This window comes from Lagenorhynchus albirostris, chromosome 19 (genome assembly GCF_949774975.1).
Source record: "Lagenorhynchus albirostris chromosome 19, mLagAlb1.1, whole genome shotgun sequence".
In the NCBI taxonomy this organism is placed as follows: Eukaryota; Metazoa; Chordata; class Mammalia; order Artiodactyla; family Delphinidae; genus Lagenorhynchus; species Lagenorhynchus albirostris.
The window spans coordinates 43,696,183-43,716,597 of record NC_083113.1 but is presented as its reverse complement, the minus strand read 5'-3'; the positions used below and the strand labels follow the sequence as shown (position 1 = coordinate 43,716,597).

Genomic DNA, 20,415 nt, shown 5'->3' with positions numbered 1-20,415 from the left:
GCTAGCTTTTTGCATCTTTAGTGAGTAGTTCTGTAAAAGGACGAGGGTGGGGCTCAGAGAGGGGGGCGTCAGGTTGCAGCGGCTGCTGGTGGTGTATAGGGTCGCCGCCCTCCCTGGAGGGCGAATCTTACCATGGCAATGAATCTGCCAATAAAGCGGAAGTAGGTAAGGTGGTCGGGGTTGATGGAGGAGGCGGGGTTGATCTGCAGGCAGTAATTGTTCTTCCCGGCGTATTCAAATAAACAGTACATGGGGTTGAGCACCTCGTGGGACAGGAGGAAAAACCACTCTCTGTGGGAGAAGAGAAAAACGGAACTAATGGATCCCTCCCTGCACACCTGTTGTGGAGGTGCGACTCTCCTGTGCTGTCCTGTTTCACCTAGTCTGGAGACATGCGTCCTGGGGAGGCAGCCCCACTGGGATCAGCACCTGGGCTAACCTCTGTGAACAGCTGGTCAGTGAATGGGGCAGGGTCAGACCTAGTGTGAACCAGAACAACTGCACTTGACGATGATGCTCAGGAAAACCTGCGTGCCAGCATGTTGGCTCCAGGTGCTGCATTCCAGGACTTTCCATCTGTTATCCAGAGCGCCTAATGGCAAAGGAGCTCCTTGCACCCTGAGCCACTATGCACAGTTGTGTAGGCTGTGCACTGCACAACGACACGATGTTACAGTATCATAGATTTGTACATTTATCACAACAATTTTCCTGCGAATAGCAGTCAAGCTGCCTTTTTTCTGATAAAGCCAGTATATCTCGGCCATATTCCAACACAGAAGTGTCTTGACAAAGGGCATCTTTTTCTAAATCTTGCAAAGGTGCTATATGAACAGCAGCCACGCTGCTTCCACCCTACCTGAGTAGGCAGCATAATGTGAATACAAGGTAATACGTTCCTAACTCCTTCCGCATGAAAACTCTGTAACCAATGCAGTGTCTACATTTCACTCCCCCCAGCTACCACGCAGGTATCTCACTGCCCTTGTACTCTGCCATCCCCTCACCCCAGACCCCATCAACCGCACCCTTCCCCATATGTCCACGCATTCATCTGAACCAATGCCCATGCCTTCGCATCTCTTTGCTCCCTAGGTACAAGCCTCAAGCCAGAATTCAGAGTCCTCTGGGGCTTGAGCTAAACCAGCAGGGGGACGTCCCAAGGGGGCCAGTCCCTGGCTGCTGGGCTGTTTGTGGCCAGGCAGACGAGGAGTCCTTCGATGCAGAGGGTGCCCCGGTATCCTGTCCGTGGTTCTACCCTGTGGTAGAACAGCATGACGTAACCTACCATAGGGTAAAACCACTGGCAGGACACAGAGAGACAGACACACACGGGGCGGGAGCCACACCACCAAGCAGAGCCTAGAGAGGAGGTCACCAAGGTCACCACGGAAAAAAGAGCAATCGATCCGTGGGTGCCAACACAGAGGGCAACGCCACCAGCACACAGAGGACCAGAAGCAAGTTAACCCAACACCAAGTGAGAAGACGTCCCCACACCATGAGAGGTCAGCAAGCTGAGCAGTCACCGCAGGCCAAGATGCTCCTTCTCTCTGCCGGGGCCCTGTGCCCCATCGTCCAAGGCAACATGTTGCCAGTCTGTTAACTTTTGTAGGTGGGCTGGGGTAAGGGCAAGACAATGCTTTGAGCTCTTTTTAGGGTTATATTAGCTATTTTAATTTATTGACCCTGTGCACATGACACGCAGCTGAGTACTGATCGATGCCCTTTGGATTGTGACACAGCTTATTCATGCCAGGTATACACCAAGACAGCCGACTTAACACGCCCCGGCTGCCTCAAGACGAAGTGAAGCCCAGGGTCGATTCTACTGGACAACCACTTAACACCGATATTTAGCTACTGACACTGGTGTAGCCGGAAATAATGACAGGTTTGTTGGTAAAGAGCCATTGTCCCGAGCCCCTCCCCCAGAAGGCCCCTAGCCTTCCCATGACCCAAAAACTAAAGGATTAATACCTAGCCCAGCAGGGGACCCCCAGACCCAGCTCCAGCGCCCCTTCGGACTGGCCACACCCCTGCCCACTCCTCAAGATGCAGGAGAGATCTGGCAACACTCTGAGCAAGAAGCAGACAGCTTTCTGGGCGTGGGCCCTGTAGCCTGGGGAAGCGGGGTGCAGCGCAGCCTTCCGGGGCTCCCAACTCACCTGGCAATGCCTCCATAGTCCAGGCCCTCCTCGCCGCGCATGATGATGTAGAGCCGGCGGCGCAGGTCGTAGGGCTTCATGTTCATGATCTGGGGAGACAGAAGATCGTGGCCAGCCTGCCACTCTCCCTTCCATGGCAGGCTGGGGGGTGGGGGACAGGGGACTCCCAGGCCTGCTCTGTGGCAGATACCGGTCACCAAGGCCCACGCCTTGAGAACTCTACCATGTGGGCTTAACAGGCTACATGATAGAAGACAGGGTAGCGGGAGGGGACCTCCTGCCTGCCCCTGGTCTTAGACACGGTGGTTATTCTCTAACCTGTTGGAAAGAATCCTCAAAAAGTGTCTGCCTGGAAACGCTGATCTTCACATGGCTGGGGAGAGCATTTGACTGACAAGAAAAGGAAAAAACAAACCTCAAATTGGGGTCTTGGTGGTAACTATTCAGTCTGGTCACCTGTCTGTCTGAACAGGCTTCCCCAGCCCCCTGGGCTTGGGGAGAGAACTTGGCTGGCTTCCTAGAGATAACGTCACAAAACTGCTCGAGGTGAGACAAGTGACCTGCTCCCACCTAAGACACAGGCATTCCAACGCCTGCTGCTGGGCTAGAAAATTGTGCTGAAATAACTCTACAACCCCAATCTCCAGGGGAGGTCCCAGTACCAGAACTCACATGGCAGAGGAAACGGAACTGGTGATACTTCCACCGAAAACTTCGGTCATAGGCACCAGGGGAACCTTGCTTCGTCCTGGGAAGAGCAAAGATGTTCTGGAATCCATGTGATTTCTCAAAAATTAGCAACGCATCTTGTTAGTCCTAAGGAAAGCTGATGCTATGTTAAAGACGAGTAAAGTAAGGTGTAAAAGAAAGAAAGTGACTGCCATTAAGACCTTCTGAAGATTTGAAGATTAAAAAGAAAAATTAGAAATAAAGCCAGAGGGACTTCCGTCGTGGCGCAGTGGTTAAGAATCCGCCTGCCAAGGCACGGGACACGGGTTCGAGCTCTGGTCCAGGAAGATCCCACATGCCACAGAGCAACTAAGCCCGTGCGCCACAACTACTGAGCCTGCGCTCCAGAGCCTGCAAGCCACAACTACTGAGCCCACGTGCCACAACTACTGAAGCCTGTGCACCTAGAACCCGTGCTCCACAACAGAGTAGCCCCCGCTCGCCGCAACTAGAGAAAGCCCGCGTGCAGCAATGAAAACCCAACGCAGCCATAAATAAATAAATAAATAAATTTATTTTTAAAAAAAGAAAGCCAGACCTCTTGCTTTTAGAGAAAGACCACCAGTGTTATTCTGAGTAAATAGAGTAGCCCCTTCTCTCCACATCCCCACTAGTGTGACATCAAAACTGGCCACTAGAGGGCAGTAAGAGCAGCTATACCAGGCCTGTGCTAAGAGTGATGTCACCTGTGCAAAGTCCTTACCCAGACTCAAACCCTGGGCGAGGATCCTTAAAGGTGGTGGTGCGGGTATTGTGGTCCACGAAGTAACGCACCCCCTCGCTGGTGTACTTCATCTCCCACCCTGGGGGCAGAGCTGGTTCCTGGATCATCCTGGAAACATGGGAAGAGAGTGGTTAAGGGCTGGCCTCACCTTCTGGGCCTCCATGCTAAGGAGGCTGGGGTCCCTGAAGTGCTGCTTTCTCTCTGTTTTTACCCAGGCCCTGCACAGCCCTTGAGGGTGGGCCTTGAGGAAATGTGCTTGGCAATACCCAAGTCCTGAGGATGGTTCTGCAGCAGAGAGAGGTCATCTACTGTCCTACTGTGGCAAAGAACCAGCCCTGGGTGGATGGCCGTGGCCTGAGCAGGCACCAGCGATCACAAGGCACCCAGTACTCCATCCCAGACTAGCTTCTGGGGGGTGGGGCGTTGACAGCGTTGGGGCAGGGCTCTCAACCCTTCTGAAATCACATGCTCGGCATCCTGCACTACTGGCACAGAGACCAGCAGCACCTGCCAGCCAGGCCACTCTGTATCCATGAGGAAGGCCAACTTAAGGCGCCACTTTCAAGCTCTCACTGGGCCAACATCATATCATGAGGGTCTCAGGGCACCTGTGTGTGGCCAAAGTTCCCAGAACATCGTCCGTGGAGGACAAATGCAGTCCAAGGCCACCGGGCCAGTACTGGAGGTGCACAGGGCCCAGCCCAGACCCCTCTCGGCCTGAGTCCTTACCCCTGGGTCCGAGGGTCCTCCCACTGGGTAGTGCGTGTGTTATGGTTCACGTAATACACCCGTCCGTTGTCCTGTCTCTTCTCTGTCAGGGGAGAAGAAGGAAAAGCGGACTCTCAGATTGAGACATCTTGAGCCCATGTCCTCTCCCCTCTGGCTCCCACCTCCTGGGTGCTGGGTCTGAATTTCTACCCCTGTTCCTAACCTGTTAGAGAAGTTTAACCAGCGCGAGCCTGGTTCACTCACATCTGTCACTGGCAAAAAGGACAAAGAGAATCTTTCCTTGTTGGGGAGTAGGGGAGGGGATATACACATTTTCAACTCCAGATCAAACACCATCTTTGGTTGGTTGATTTGCTGGAGGCAAGGGGGCGGTGTGGCAACACGGAGGGGAGAACATGGAGAGGGGGCAGCCCAGCTGAAACCAGAGGCATAATTGCATCCAGCTGTGTGCAAAGTGGAGGCACAGTCCAGCCTCCCCAGGATCCTGGCCCCCACCCCAGTCCATCACGGCTGCTCTCTGGTTCTGCAGCCCCTCCATCCACTGGATGCAGCCGACCCAGGTGCCCCTGTCCCACAGGCAGGGTCACTGTGGGGTGGCTGCATTTTCCTTCATCCCTCTCTGATCAGCGCTCTGCACCACAGGGCCTATGTACCCCCCTGCTTAAAGGCAAAGTTTTGTTCTCAAACTCCTACGTCGCAGCAAAACCTCTATGTTGCACACATGCCAAGAGACTCCTGGGGTTGTGGGCACTTACAGTGCCATCCTGGTCTTATACCTAAGTGTGTGCTTTGAGATGGGGCCGTGTTTGGGGAGCTCAGACATACTTTCTATTCTCTGGACAGCACTGATCCTGTTGCCCTTTTACTGGTGTACTAACAATGGCGCTGAGTTGTTTGAGGGAGAAACTCTGGGCTCCAGGGGCAAACTCAACTCCAGCTGGTGATTCTGGTCTTTAAGAGGGATTGAAAGGGGCGCCCATCAGCTCCAGGTGGATGGCAGGCAAGACTGGAGCAAGACTCCGAAACCAAGAGCGTCACCTTTCCCAGCTCAAAGTTCCTGGGCTTTCAAACCTGTTTCTGTCCTGAAAACAAACAATGCTCATGGCCCTCCCTCTTTTACAATGACAGGGAGAAATTAAAGAAATAAAAATCATCAGTTCCAGAAGCTACAGGGAAACCAAAAGCTGAAATAGATGCAGAACTAGGGAGCCCAGCCCCCTCCCCTTGAGTAGCAGGCTGCAATGTTCACAGTATCAACCCATGGTCCTGGTCTCTGTCTGACTTACCTGGTATCCACTACTTGATGGAAATTTCAAAAACAAGAGACTTGAAAGAAAGAAAAGAAGGTGACTGGGATTGCTACAGGGCTACCATCACCTCAGAACAGCCTGTGGGACCGTCCCACAGAAGACCGGCTTCCCGACAGGGTTCTGAGGGGAAGAAAGAGCTGCTCCCAGCCCGGAAGCTTCTGCTTCGAACTAGATCCTCCCGCGTGTCCTCTCCCAAGGGCCAAAGCCGAGGCGGGTGGATCTGTCCAGCCGGGAAGTGCCCTGTTGCTGCGTGGAGGCCTTTCATGGCCCACTGGAACCACCTTGCTGCATGCAAGGTCGTAGTCTGGGAGCTGGGAAAGTCCTTAGGTGACATCTAGCTTGACCCCATTTAGGAAGAAATGGACTCAGGAGCATTCAGTCACATGCCCAGGGTCAGAGCAGCTGAGATGTGGATCTTAAACCTCAGGTGCTCTGACCCCTGGGTCGGTGCTCAGGGAAAATGTGGGATCTCTCCTACAGGAGCAGAAAGGGACCCAGGACTGAGCACAGGAGACTTGGCAGCAGGGTTGCACTAAATGCAACTCTCCTTTGGTTTTGCTATACTTTCTGTTCCATCTTAACTCCCCCGGGGGAGATGACCCTGCCACAGCCCTGGGGAAGCTAACACAAAGCCCAAAGGATTTGATCAGGAAGGTTCCCTGGCCCTCGGCCAGATGTCCTTCTCCTCTCAGTTTCATATCATTACGGTCTGGTGTGTTCTCCTGATCATTTGTAAACAGCACTGACTCGACCATGGCTCCTATTCCCATCTCAAATATCTCACACCTGGCTTCTAGGAGCTGTTTTTGAGACCCTATAAGCTGCTCTTACTTGGTGACCACCGTTTAGCAGAACTGGTACAGAAATAAACCACTTGACTCTACAGATCCAGGAACAATTCTGGGTTCCCTGCTCTAGTTCACAGGGTCTGCCAGATAGCCTTACAGATTCTTATTTCATTGGATGAGTCTTCCCCTGCCCAGCCAGGGATCCTATGTTTGACCCTCTCACATTTGACTTGCTGTCAATCTCTGAGACAACAGTGAACAGTGACCTTTCATCAGTTCAGGGAGCCGGGTGGATCAGCTGTGTGCCTAAGGGATTACCCCGCTGAAAAGTCAAGAACTGTGTGGAGGCCCCGCTATCTGAGTTTTTCCTCTAGGAGGGCTTGGAGGCCTTTCCAAGTGCCCTGGCAGGCAGTGGTAATTGACTAACTGATACCCTGCAGGGCCACAGGGGTTGATGCAACCCTGTAAATTACTACCGGGGAGTAGTTGTGTCTGTATGGAGAGATGTAGAGGATCCAGTTCAAAAGCTGCATTTTTCCAGGTGATGCTTTTCCTATCATTGTCAGCTTCTTCGTCTTTGTTGGGGAGCACACCCCGGCCTTTTTTAATACTATCTGTGAACACCATCAAACCAGCATTCGCTGTCTTCTGCTGGCCTAACAAACAAACTAAACCTGACCCACAAGAATTCCTGCAAAAACGGCCCTCTTCAGCTCCCAGGGACTCCTGTCGTACATGCTGAACAAAACCCTGACCCAGCTCGGAGCTGCAGAATGCACTGGGTCCTGCCATCTCTCATGACCCCTTTGTGCATGGCCACTCCTTCCCAGAATAGCCATAAGGCACACCGTCTCACCAAGTCATGGCTGTGCATCCCTCTAACTCATTATTGGCAAATCACACCAAGGACTTGGAGTTCTCCAGTGACAAGGAGAATCCAGGACGACATCATTAACTAGCAACAGTGCACTTCCATAACATCACCAGCCCTCACTCAACTCTCTTATCTGTTTCCCTCTGGCCCCTTTCACAGCCGTTATCATAAATAAAAAGGCGGCTGAGGTCAAAATCAGGCTGAAGTCCTCCAACATCTCAGCTGCAAAGAAAGGTCTGGTAAGGTGTCTAAGCAGACAGCCACGGACCTGCAACAAATGCATCTGGGAATCAGCCAGTGTCAAAATGCCTTCATCAAATAGGATGGATTCTTGAGGAGACACCTTGAAAGTCAGCACCACAACCCAACAGTCCCAAGGCTGCTGGGGGATTTCTCTCATAGGGTCACCCCCCTGCAGCTGTGGCAGGTGAGTGCTATAGGGGTGCAGGGGAACTCAGTTACTTTCCCAACCTTCCAGCTCCATCACCTGCAACTGCTCCAGCTGGGTATCCCCAGAGGGTGTGCTGGAGAGAATAGAAACGGGGAACCGAGGCAGGGAAGTGAGAAGATGTGCAGGGAAAGAGGACAGAGCACAACAAAGCATCAGCACAGAAGGAGAATTCAGTACTTACCCCAGCCAGGAGGGAGGGGGCCCAGTGGGTCATGGTCAGTAGAAGCACTCGAAGACTAAACACAAGAAACACAGCAGAACACAGAAGTTTAAAAAAAAAAAAAAGGCCACTGCTTAAAAATAAATCAATCGATAAAAATAAAAATGCCAAGGACTGGTTTCCACATTTTAGCACTTAGCAGAGTACACGGTGGGGACTTAGGTGGCATCTGCTCCTCTCGAAAGTCTTCAAAGAAGAAGAAAAACCAAAAAAGAACCCTGCACGCTGAGGGCCCAGACGGGTTGTGGAGAGGATGGAGCGAGGGGGAGGGAGAGGTGTGCAGAGGAAGGTGGGCCAGGACGCCCCCAGGCCAGGCCGGGAGCCCGGAGCAGGGCTGCCCGGCAAAGCGGGGCCGGCCGGTGCGTCAGCCGCTCGGCTACTGCTCAAGGCGGCCAAGGCGGCTGAAATCACCACCACCTCCAACTTTCTCCAAGAACCACACACGGGAGGGGAAAAAATATCGCAGGCCTTTCCAATGAAATCATTCCCACAAACCCTGCCCACGCCCAGAGCTTCCTGGCTGGGGGCTGGGCCCTCCTCCCTCCTGGGCGCGGGGAGAGGGAGCAGCGGTGTGCGGCAGACTGAGGGCCATTCAGGCCCCGGGCCCCTCACCTCCCCCAGGAATGTTTTGCTTCCCTTCACAAAGCACCTTTCTTCTCCTCCGGCCTGAACCTGAAGTTGTTCAGTGTTCTGTGTGCGTCTGTCTGGGGAGGTGGGGCTGGGGGCGAGATGATGAGAGAGAGAGACAGAGAGAGAGAGAGACAAAGACAGAGACAGAGACACAGACAGACAGAGACAGAGGCAGAGAGAGACAGAGACAGAGAGAGACAGAGACAGAGAGAGACAGACAGAGACAGAGAGAGACAGAGACAGAGAGACAGAGACAGAGGCAGAGAGAGACAGAGACAGAGAGACAGAGAGGGAGAGAGAGAAGGGGAGACAGGAGAAAGAAGTGGGAGCTGACTCCGGGCCTTCAGGGTCACTGTTTACATTAGAACCTCCACCCCCAGCCTCACTCTGCTGCGGGGTCCCTGGGGCAGGGCTGCAGTGGCCCAAGAGTTCTCATAGCCTGCGGGGAACGGGGGTGCTGTCAAAGACTCTTCACACTGAAATAAAACAAGTATTGTTCCCCGCTGGCTTGCTTTTTCTCTCTCCTTTTTTTTCCTTTTTTTCTTTCTTTTTTTTTTTTTTGTGCCAAAGCATTTTTATTTCACTTACTAAAATTTAATTGTTACATGAGGGGGATCAAGTTCTCAATGCAGACTTCGGGCTGCCTGGCGGGCCCCGTCTGGGGGCGGTGGAGCCACACACACGGGCAGGAGGATGAATGGAGCTCAGTCTCGGCTTGAGAAAACATTGGTAGAACTCAACTGCCAACGAACCCCCTTCCACGGCCCTCCCTCCACCCCCCGCTGAAAGGACAGAGAAACTTTCTTTCTGAGGTGGCAGCTACAAGTGACTCTTCCAAAGCAAGTTCCAACAAAGACATTTCAGTCTTGAAACCATAGGTTCCTTGATGGGACGGAGCCCCCTTCCAGCAGAGGGCCTCCTAACCAGGCAGAGTGAAACTGCTCGAAGGTGCGGGAAGCCGGGCTGTCCTGGATTTAGGGCATGTTGCCCTCAGCCTCGAGGGTGTACTTACGACCCCCACCACTGTTCCGATTTGTCTGAGGGCTGCTGAAAGAAAACTTCCCCAATTCACGGTGGTTATTATGGTATGTGTGTGTGGAGGAGAGGCGAGGTGAGGGGAGTTGGCATGTCATAAAACCCAAGCTCCTCCACCTTTTTCGTAGTTAATACATAACAAGAACAGTGGGTACAAAAAACACGCGGCAACAGAAGGGAAAGAACTACCTTGTGAAACATGCACGCGCTTCAGACAATGAAGCCAAGTAGGAGGCGGCGGGTGACGTTGAGCTGGACCAGTGTCCTCGCAAAAGGGAAGGGCTACAGAAAAGGTCATTCTAAGAAATTAAAAGCAGCAGCATTTGGTGCAATTGTTTTGGCTGATTCAGGCCTTTTTTCTCCCCCACCAGAGTAAGTGGATGATCTGCAAAGCATTCAGCAGCTCTGCTGGGAAATTAGCTCCCAACTGGTACCAACAGGGCTTCAGCGGGCTTACAGTCGTCTCTTGCCTGACTCTACAAATCAACACACCAAAAGGTCTTTTTTCTGACAGGCTTCGTGACCTGCACTGAACTAGAAACAAAAAATGTTTAACGGCCCCTTTCTTAATCTTTGCCTTTTTTTTTTTTAATGTCAGAGATTAAATGTTCACACAGTGTTGGCTCTCTTTCATGAAGGTGGTTTTTTGAAAAATGTCTTTGGTATCCTCTCATTCTCATCCCTAGAGGCGGAGAGAAGAGGAGGCGGACAGGAAGGGTGAGAGACCAGAGACTGATAAACACGAGCGACACGTGAAATGGGTCAGTGGAAGCTGACGCTCATAATCATTTTACCTCTTACAGTTAAAGCAAAGCACTTGAGGATATTTCTTCCCTAATGTATATAGTACAACTTGGAAAATGTTTAAAGGAAGTGAACAGAAGCCAAGAAGACACAAAAAATTCAAAGCTATATATCCTGGCCAGAAAACCAAAACCCAAAAACCCCACATCTCCAGTGAGCCAACCAACTGCCCCTTCTCTCCTGCCACACCTTCCCCTGAAACGAGAGATCCCAAGTGTTACCTGGAGCATGGCTGGAAAAGCACAGAGAAAGGGGTAGGGCGGGGGAGGGGACTGCGGTCAGAGAAGAGATCCTGGGATGTGCAGGTGACTCTAAGAGACAAGACAGTTTCCTTTATTATTAAGAAGAGAAAGGAATGCTGTTGAATAATTTTCCTGGTAACCGTCCCTGGGCTGGAAGAACTGGGGTGCAGGCCATGAGCCAGAGGGCTCACGTGAGTTCAAGTCCCTTAGGGACTAAAAGCATTTAGTTCCAGTAATATTTTAAGATACAAACTCAGAAATAAAGAATGTCTAGCAAACACAGCCGAGGGCAAGACAAGCTCTGGGAAGGGCAAAGAGGTTACAGCGTGGAAGGCAGGCTCCTTTTTTGTTGTTGTTGTTTTTAAGGATGCACCCACTGGGCACAGGACAAAACCCAGGTGCTTGAGAATTTGATTCCAAGGGGCTCTTTGCAGAGCAAGAAACAAGTTGTCTGTTTCTGGATAAAGCACTTGGGCGTCCATACGTTAGGAGCCGCAGGATGATTTGCTTCAGTCTTGCCAACACTGGCTACACCTTTGATTATCAGGGGAGGATCGGGCAGGAGTGGCGGAGGAGTCGCCACAGAAACAGTAGTAGGCTGCAAGCAGAGTCCCGTCGCAATTACAAGATGCACACGACTGGGCTGGGCATGCTCGGTGGACCGCAGCAGGACCACAAAACAGAGGGCAAATCGAAACTGCAGCGGCCAAGCGCAAGTATGTGCACGATGATCACGAGTAACAACGGCACACTGGGGCGTCAGGAGAGGGAAACTTGTCAGAGATAAGGGGATGATAACAGCGAGGCCCCCCCGAAAAAGGTATGCATTGAGGCAGGAGGGAATGCAGGAGACTGCCATCTGGGAGTCCCTTGATTTCCCATATTGAACTGTGTTTCGTGTTCTCTGCAGGCAGCAAAGAAGAACAAGGGCCTGGTTTCAGCCCAGCAGCAGCAGCAGGAGGGGGAGGGAAAGCCAATGGTATGGTATCAGCTCTTAAGTCTTCCGAGTCAAACCCTGGGCCAAGGCCAAACCCCAAAATAACTCTATGAAAGCGACTCTTCTTACTTGTAACCAGGACATGGCACCATAGCAAACAAGAGGGGTAAACCAAACCCAGAGGGGAGGGGAATCAACAGAGAGACATTGAAAGCTGACCCAAAAAAGATTCCTACCACGTTTTTCAATATAGGTCTTGTTTCAGGAACAAAAGGGAACCAGCACCTCCATCCAGAACCCTCCTGGATCCCCAGCCAAGCTGAGAAAACCAGGTTAGAGGACTCAGAGAGAACATTTTCTTTTAAGCGCTGAATCTTTACTTTTAGGGAACACTCCAAGTCAAAGTTCTACCTCTACAGGCCTGGAATGATGTTGCTAAAATGAGAGAGGCAGGAGAGAGGAATGAAGGCTCCAAAAGACCGAGCAGACATGAGCTCCAGAATCTTCCCTTTCACACACCAAACATCTGGGTCAACTGACAGAACCTACACAGTGCATGGGAGGGTAGGGAAAAGAAAAGAGTCCTTCAATGGAGTTTTCTTTTTTAATTTAAGAAGTCGGGTAAGCAGGGAAACAAAACCATGTGAGGCTCCTAAAACGCATCCTTGTCTCTAAGTCAAAGGACAAAGATGCCCAGACCTTTCCAGTTTTGCAGCCAAGAAAATGGCAGGGAAAGTCTTTGGGGCCCAGCTCAAACGGAATAATTTCTGAAATGCAGAGAAGGACCAGATTCCATCCAATTTTGAAACATGCCAGAACTGGATGCCCGGCATGTATGAAGGGGGCTGTGGAGTGGGAGGTCAGATGCCCAGCAGTGCTGCACCAGGTAGACCACTGGGCACGGGTTGTAGCCAGGCATCATAGCTGACCTTGGAGGCAACTCAATGTGACAAACACCAGACTTTATGCTTATCCATACTAAGGAAACACTATATGATGAGCAATCAGCCCCCACAGACAGAAGAAGGAACAAGCCAGCCAAGGCCAATGCCACCATGCCTTCTGGTTGATGGGGTAGCTCCTGCTTTGGGTGAGCAGAGAAAGAGCTGGAAATGATGGCAAAGCTGATGATGAATGTTATTAACTGGAATTACAGGTTTTCTGAGCATTTAGAAATGGGTTGTGGGGTTAAAGTTCATTTCAAATAGAAACAATGTGAGTTAAACGTGGTGATGTCCTAGACCAGCTCAAAAAGTTTCCAACTTCCGATATACCACACCCTGTGCAGGTTCCACTGCAGGGGGAACAAAGCTTCAAGTTCAAGGGCCTCTGAGAAAATGTAATCAGAGTTCCCACTTGGGAATACCACTTCTCTCTGCCAAAGAAGCTGTGTGGCTGGGCTCCCCACCAAGCACCAGGCTGCTGGTAGGGGCTCTAATGAGACAGAGACCCAGGAAGGAAGGTTCCTAAAGGGACCCAGTATGGGAGACCATTAGACAGTTAATTTGGGACCACAACACTCTGACTTCAGGACTAGAAGGTTTAAATGTTATTCTGTAGGTAATGACCACAGAAGGTTTTGAGCCAGTGATTAACAATGTAGAGCAAAGCCCCAGAGCTTCCACTGCAGGGGACCCAGGTTTGATCCCTGGTTCGGAAACTAAGATCCCACAGCTGCGTGGCACGGCCAAAAAGTTAAAAAGAAAAAAAAAAGTGACAAAATGACAGTGATATTTGAAGACTGCTCTGCTAGAAACAGGCAGTACAGATTGGAGGAGAGAGAATGACAGCAAAGAGACAATTCCAAGGCTGCCTTAATCATTCAGGTGGGAAGGACAGAGGAAAATCAGGAATCAGATAGAAGGAGGCTGATCTAGACCGGTGGTCAATACACTTTTTCTGTAAAGGGCCACAAAAACATTTTAGGCTTTATGGGCCACCTGGTCTTTGTTGTGGCTACTCAACTCTGCCATTGTAGCATGAAAGCAGCCACAGTCAATACCCACACTATGGGGTGTGCTTGTGTTCCGATAAAACTTTATTTACAAAACTAGCTGGGGGCCCATTTGGCCCAAAGGCCATAGTTTGCCCACCCCAAATCCAGATGAACTTTAAGGTCCCTCCATCCTTCAGAACCTGTCGGATAATAAACATCTAAAGAAAACCAGTAGCAGCAATAGAAAGGGAAGGATTTGGGTGACTGCTTTGATTTGAAAAGGCAAGGTATGGGAGAGGTCACAGCAATCTTCAGGTCTCAAGTCTGGGTAAATGGACTTGGATGGAGGGACCAGAAGAGAAATCCAGTCCTGGAAGAAAGATGGGGGAATTCAGTTTCAGATACACATACTGAGTCCATTAACACAGAAGGTGGACATTGAGTCACTAAGTTAGAAACACTGGAGTTTGAGGAATTTCACTGTGATGAGTAAAATCTCCAGTGTCAGAGCACTGACATTTCTAGCCACCATTTTCCCTGCTCACCAAACAGGTCGACGGAGAATGTGCGTGGCCGCTGGGAGGCTCCCCTCCCTCGTGGCTGGCCCCCGGCCGCTCACCTGGTAGAGGAATCTTTGGCTGAAGTGCTGCATGGCGCCCTGGAGCTGGTTGCGCTGGGACTGCCACTGCTCATAGCTCCGCACGTACTCGGCCGTGGGGCGCTGCCAGGTGGTGGTCCGAGTATTGTGGTCCACGTAGTAGAACCTGCCTCGGGGGTCTGTGCGTTTCTCCCAGCTGCAAACATCAAGCTCAGAATGAATATAGTGACCGCCTCACCCCTCCGCTCAAATGCTAGAGAAATCTCAGGATGGCTGGCAAGGAGGAGGGTGAGGAAGGGTCTGGTGTGGGGTCTGGCACAGGAGTTTGGCTCCTCCGGGAAGGCACAGCCAGGTGGGCTCCAGTCACGGAGGCTTCTAGGGCTTAGATGCTCCTAGCAGACATCTGTGGTTGCCCCCACCAGCAACCCATCCCTCTTTACCAACAGCTCCTGATTTCCATGTCAGAGATCCAAGTGGCTCTGGGGCACCTGACTGTACTCCCAACCCTGGAGTTGAAGTGTTGACTGGACCAGAAGTGGGCAAGTGACCTATGCTGAGCCCATCAGGATGAATCTCACGGCTTTTGCTAGTTATGGTGGGAAGACTATAGTCTCTCTTCTTTGCTGGGTATGACTGAGAAAGTATGCAGTCCTGGGACTGGCTGCCATCTTGGACCCAAACACAATATGAAGTTGACCCAGTAGATGGCAGAGCAGAAAAATGGGGAAAAAAAGCCAGTCTCGGGGATACTGTTGAGCCACTGGATCATGGTTCACTTGAAACCAGGATCTACATCTAGAATTTTTAGTTACATGAGGCAGCGAATTCTCTTCATTATTCAAGCCAATTTGGATCCCAATTTTTGTTCCTTGAAACTGAAATTATCCTGATATAAGGTGCCAGTGAAAATACGTTGCATGACCACGAGAAGAAGAGTTGGTGCAAATGACAGCAGGACTCTCCACATTATCTTTTGTTGAGGAAGCAATCTTTCCAAAGTTGGCCCTAAAATATCCATGGGCAAGGCAGGGCTAGAGCAGAGAGTAAAAATCCTCAGCTGTGCTTGGTAGGTGTAACTTGATTTCCACATACACATGGAAGAAGTGATCAAAAGTAAGTAAGAAAGGGAACTCCGCAGGATGATAGAAATATTTTACATTTTGATGGAGTGTGAGTTACATAAGTGTATGCATTTGTCAAAGCTCAGTGAACTGTATAACTAAGATCTGTTTATCTCACTGTGTGTAAATTATATTTCAATTTTCAAAAATGAATCTGAATCTAATTAAGCCTCCATATCTAACGACCAGTTTACCAGGAAAGATAAGGAATAAAGGAACATGTAACACAACACCAGGAGTCACAATCAGCCACATCCAGAATGTGAGAAATTCTACAAGACAGATGCCCAGGATCTTCAACAAATAAAGAGCCAGAAGAAAACAAGAAAGGGTGGGGGGAACTTATAGAATAAGAGAGACTTATGAGATCAGCCAAAAGCAATGTGTTGATTTTGAGTTTGGATCTGATTCAAACAAATCAAGCGTGAAAACATTTTTAAGACAACTGGGGAAAACGCAACACAGACTGCGCATGACATAAGTAAGGAAATATTGTTAATTGTGTTGGGTGGGATAATGGCATTTTGGTTATGTTTAAAACAAAACACTCATCTGTTAGAGGTGTATGTGATGTATTTATGGATCCAAGGATATGATGACTGGGATTTGCTTTACAATTCATTGGTCCCCTCCCCTGAAAAGTGGGAAGATCAGATAAAACAAAATATTAACTGTTAGAACCAGGCAATGGTTACAAGGGATTCATTGCTATTCTCTCAAATTTGCTGTATGCCTGAATTTTCCATTATAAATTTGAAAGGGTAAGGGGGAGAAAAGGAGTTTTAAAAAAATAAGAGAGAGATACCACTGAAGAAAACGAGGTTAACCCAATGCAAAAGGAACCCAAAATGGATTACACTGTACGATTCCAAAGTGTTGGAGGGTCTTTGTTCCCTAACTACCTTGTCATACCATCTCTGAATTCTGATCTTATCCACATGACTATGGCGCTTTGGTCTGATACTTTCCTCAGCTTTCAGGGTTAGCCTCCTAGCTGACTTTTGTTGCCACCTCTTCAACAATTCTTTCAAACTCAAAGCCTCCCTAAAAATGGCTTCTCCTCAAGTAGTTCCCAGTCCCTGTTCACAGACTGCGTCTGAATTCCGCTTGCTGGACTGCCTTGCCGTCCTGACCTGCTGCCACTTTGGATTCCACTAAACGCCATCCCTCTCGCCCCAAACCTGAGCCTTTCCCCGTCCTCCCTGCATCAGTCCTCCTCCCAGGGATAAAACAACACCATCATTCCCGACTCTTCCTTTCCTACAGATGTCAGTAAGCCACTCAGCCCGAGGGCTTCTGTTTATTTCGTCTCCCTGCCCTGGACTTTCCATTTCTACGTCCAACTGTCTCTGAACTAATCTCCTTATCCAATCCAGCCAATAAACCGCCATCAGGGTAACCCCAGCAGACCGACTCCTTATGTCAGGCTCGAGTCAAAACCTTGAATCAGTATGCAAGGCTCACAATAATCTGGAACCTTCCCACCTTTCTCATAAATTCTCCCAACCAGTGATTTTTATTTATTTTTATTTGTTAGCAAAGGAATCATGTATCTATGGTTTGAAACACAAACAGTACTACAGGAGATACAATGAAAAGCAGTGTCTCCCGCCCTCCTTCTCCCCACTGCTGATTTCTGCTCCCCAGAGGCAACAACTACTTTCAGCTCTTGACTGCTTCTTCTATTGACAGTCGTACTTCTAAATAAATGCTTACTCCATAATTTCTTGAATTCTGCCAAATTAGATATGACTTATGGACTTTCCACTAGCAAAGCTGAGGATTTAGTTCTTGTACTCCACCCCCCAACACACACAAGGCTCTCTCCTCCCCCATCCTCCCAATTTAGAAAACCAACATTAACTCAATATTCAGAGTTTGGATTATGACTTTGTAGAATACTATACATACATTTGCTTACTTGTACACGTTTTTTCTGTTTCTCTAGAGTTAAGAACTGCGTGTTTTATTCTGCTTGGTTTTCAAGGACCTATCACAAATTCACCCCCAGATTCTGACAGGGCTGGTGGCCTCCCAGGATCACTTAACTCTGGGCCTCATTTCTCCAGGCACCCTTTGTCCAGCGTGGACAGCTGTCCTCCAGGCCTGCCTGCTCTACATTCCTGCCCTGAGTCATCTTCCCTCACCCTCCTCTTGGCCCCTGAACAGAGTCTCCTGTGTCCTGCATCTCAGGACTTCTTTCTCTGTTTCCTCTTGTCTGGTAGAAGAAATCGTCTAGGAGTTTCTGAGAAAGGATGCACCAAAGTTAATTTTTTGAAACCCTGAATGTCCGAAGATACCTTTATATCAACCCTCACACCTGAGTGTTAAAATGTCTAAAAGTTGATTTCTGGATTCACTCAGCTGTTTCACTAGAAGATCCCCAAATATCACAATCTATAGTTTTCTTCCCTTAGACTGGTCACTTTCCCCAGCAAAAAAAACCTTCCTGTCTTTACCCTGGAGACAGCATCCTCACTTAATCCTTTTTTCCTGAGTTCATCTCTGCCTTCGGCTATGGCTGTGTTCTCCACACTGGTACTACTCTCCCAGGAACTTCTTAGGCTAGCAGTACTCACGTGCGTGTATGTGAACATGTGTGTGTGTGCACGTCTGTGTGTGCACACATACACATGGCAGAGGGTTGGGAGCGATGGCTGACAACTAGAAATCTAGCTGCTCCCTGCACAAATTTTAAACTTCCAAGTTTTTTGTCTCATTACACATACACATACACATTCAAACACACCCCATATGTTTCTGATCGCTGAGGCTTTCCAGGGCTCCATGGTGCAAATTGGCTGCCTTCCGGGTGGAAACCCCACACCGGAAGCTTGGGTTTCAGCTTTCGCAACTCTGCCATTTATCCATCAGCAACTAAACTCTGATTACAATCTCCCATATGCTTTTTCTCCTCTCCCATTCCTTTATCATTATACTTTTTTATAACCTTTATTGCTATTTTAGTGGGTTTTCAGGAAGGAATGGAAATAAACACATGTTCGATCCATATGTTTAACTAGAAGTCCTCTGCACTGGTGAATTTCAAACTTCTAAGCAGCATAATCACACCCTTGGTTGCAGGTAAAATCTTACGCAGAATCACAATCTACAAAAACAGAGCAGTGGTTGGAGGCCAGGTCAGCCCTTTCATGTTGTTTGGTTCCAGGGGGCATCTGCACCAAACCCAGGGGCCTTGCTGTACACACTTGGAGCATCTTTGTTTCACACAAACCCTCCACTCCAGCAAAACTGCTCCATGCATCATTCCCTAAACACAGCTTCTACATTCACACTGTTCTCCCAACCTGGATCACCTTCCCCTTCTCACTGAAGTCCACCCCTCAGCCTTTCCTAAAGACCAAGTCTAAGCCCCCTGTGAGGCCTCCCCAATACCATGCTCTATGGTGATCACTCTCCCTGCTCACCTCAAGTTTGAGAACCATCTAAAAATGACTAAACAGCAAATTACTGCATTCATCCTTAACTACCAGGTCCAATACTTTTTTCTCCTGGATAAAACAACTGGTCTTCATACAAGTGTCCCATGTGTGGGACAGAAGGGGATGGCCATGATAAACTGAATCCTTTGGTTCAATCTCGCTCCTGGATGTCTAGGTCTGCTGATATAATGGCTCCATCTATAGTTTCAAGGTTGCTCTCACCATGGTAATACTTCCCCAGGGTGGAACTTCTCCCATTAATTAGCAATGAAAGCTTGAGCATTCTGTTCTCTCTGGGTTCCCTATTACATAGCAAAACTAAGTGCCAGGGGCTTTAAGGTCTGGGCCTAAAACTCAGGAAGAACTCATAGGCTACAGGGGGTGCAGAGCTGAGCCATCTCACAATAAAACATTAAAACTATCCTGAAAATAAGAAAGCTGGGTCTAGTATTCCACCTCAATATTTAAAGAAGAGTAAATCCTCAGCCATTCTTAGAAGATACCATTAAATATCTTCATTTAGATTCCGTTCAAACGTTCACCAGGTCAAGGTCTAAATAACTTATAGACCAGAGAGGTTAACAGGCAAGCAACCAGCACACTTACAGAGTTACCACCACTTTTAAATATATGTGTCATAGGGAGATTGGTTCAAGATGGCGGAGCAGAAGAACGTGCGCTCACTCCCTCTTGCGAGAGCACTGGAATCACAACTAACTGCTGAACAATCATCGACAGAAAGACACTGGAACTCACCAAAAAAGATACCCCACATCCAAAGACAAAGGAGAAGCCGCAATGAGATAGTAGGAGGGGCACAATCACAATAAAATCAAGTCCCATAACTGCTGAGTGGGTGACTCACAGACTGGAGAACAATTATACCACAGAAGTCCACCCACTGGAGTGAAGGTTCTGAGCCCCATGTCAGGCTTCCCAATCTGGGGGTCTGATAACAGGAGGAATTCCTAGAGAATCAGACTTTGAAGGCTAGCGGGATTTGACTGCAGGACTTCGACAGGACTGGGGGAAACAGAGACTCCACTTTTGGAGGGCACACACAAAGTAGTGTGCGCATCAGGACCCAGGGGAGGGAGCAGTGACCCTATAGGAGACTGAACCAGACCTACCTGCTGGTGTTGGAGGGTCTCCTGCAGAGGCCAGGGGTGGCTGTGGCTCACCGTGGGGACGGGGGGACACTGGCAGCAGAAGTTCTGGGAAGTACTCCTTGGAGTGAGCCCTCCCAGAGTCCGCCATTAGCCCCACGAAAGAGCCTGTAGACTCCAGTGCTGGGTCGCCTCAGGCCAAACAACCAACAGGGAGGGAACTCAGCCCCACCCATCAGCAGACAAGCGGACTAAAGTTTTACTGAGCTCTGCCCACCAGAGCAACACCCAGCTCTACCCACCACCAGTCCTGCCCATCAAGAAGCTTGCACAAGCCTCTTAGATAGCCTCATCCACCAGAGGGCAGACAGCAGAAGCAAGAAGAACTACAATTCTGCAGGCTGTGGAAGGAAAACCACATTCACAGAAATAGAGACAAAATGAAAAGGCAGAGGACTATATACCAAATGAAGGAACAAGATAAAACCCCAGAAAAACAATTAAATGAAGTGGAGATAGGCAACCTTCCAGAAAAAGAATTCAGAATAATGATAGTGAAGATGATCCAGG

The 20,415-nt window shown here is 49.5% G+C and overlaps 1 protein-coding gene across 3 annotated transcripts in view; it reads right to left on the bottom strand.

Annotated features, from left to right (window-relative positions):
- The window catches only part of WWP2 (WW domain containing E3 ubiquitin protein ligase 2), a 145,827-nt gene that overhangs the window by 6,992 nt on the left and 118,420 nt on the right, over positions 1–20,415 (bottom strand). For 2 of the 3 annotated variants that reach the window (XM_060130350.1, XM_060130352.1), the window contains exons 10-17: positions 14,197–14,371; positions 7,955–8,009; positions 4,351–4,432; positions 3,601–3,729; positions 2,841–2,916; positions 2,487–2,558; positions 2,169–2,257; positions 132–291 (exon numbers count right to left, since the gene is read on the bottom strand). In XM_060130350.1, coding sequence (XP_059986333.1) covers positions 132–291; positions 2,169–2,257; positions 2,487–2,558; positions 2,841–2,916; positions 3,601–3,729; positions 4,351–4,432; positions 7,955–8,009; positions 14,197–14,371 — 838 coding nt within the window. Of the gene's footprint in view, positions 1–131; positions 292–2,168; positions 2,258–2,486; positions 2,559–2,840; positions 2,917–3,600; positions 3,730–4,350; positions 4,433–7,954; positions 8,010–14,196; positions 14,372–20,415 lie in introns of those variants that run through there. The other variant, XM_060130353.1, reaches the window with a different exon arrangement.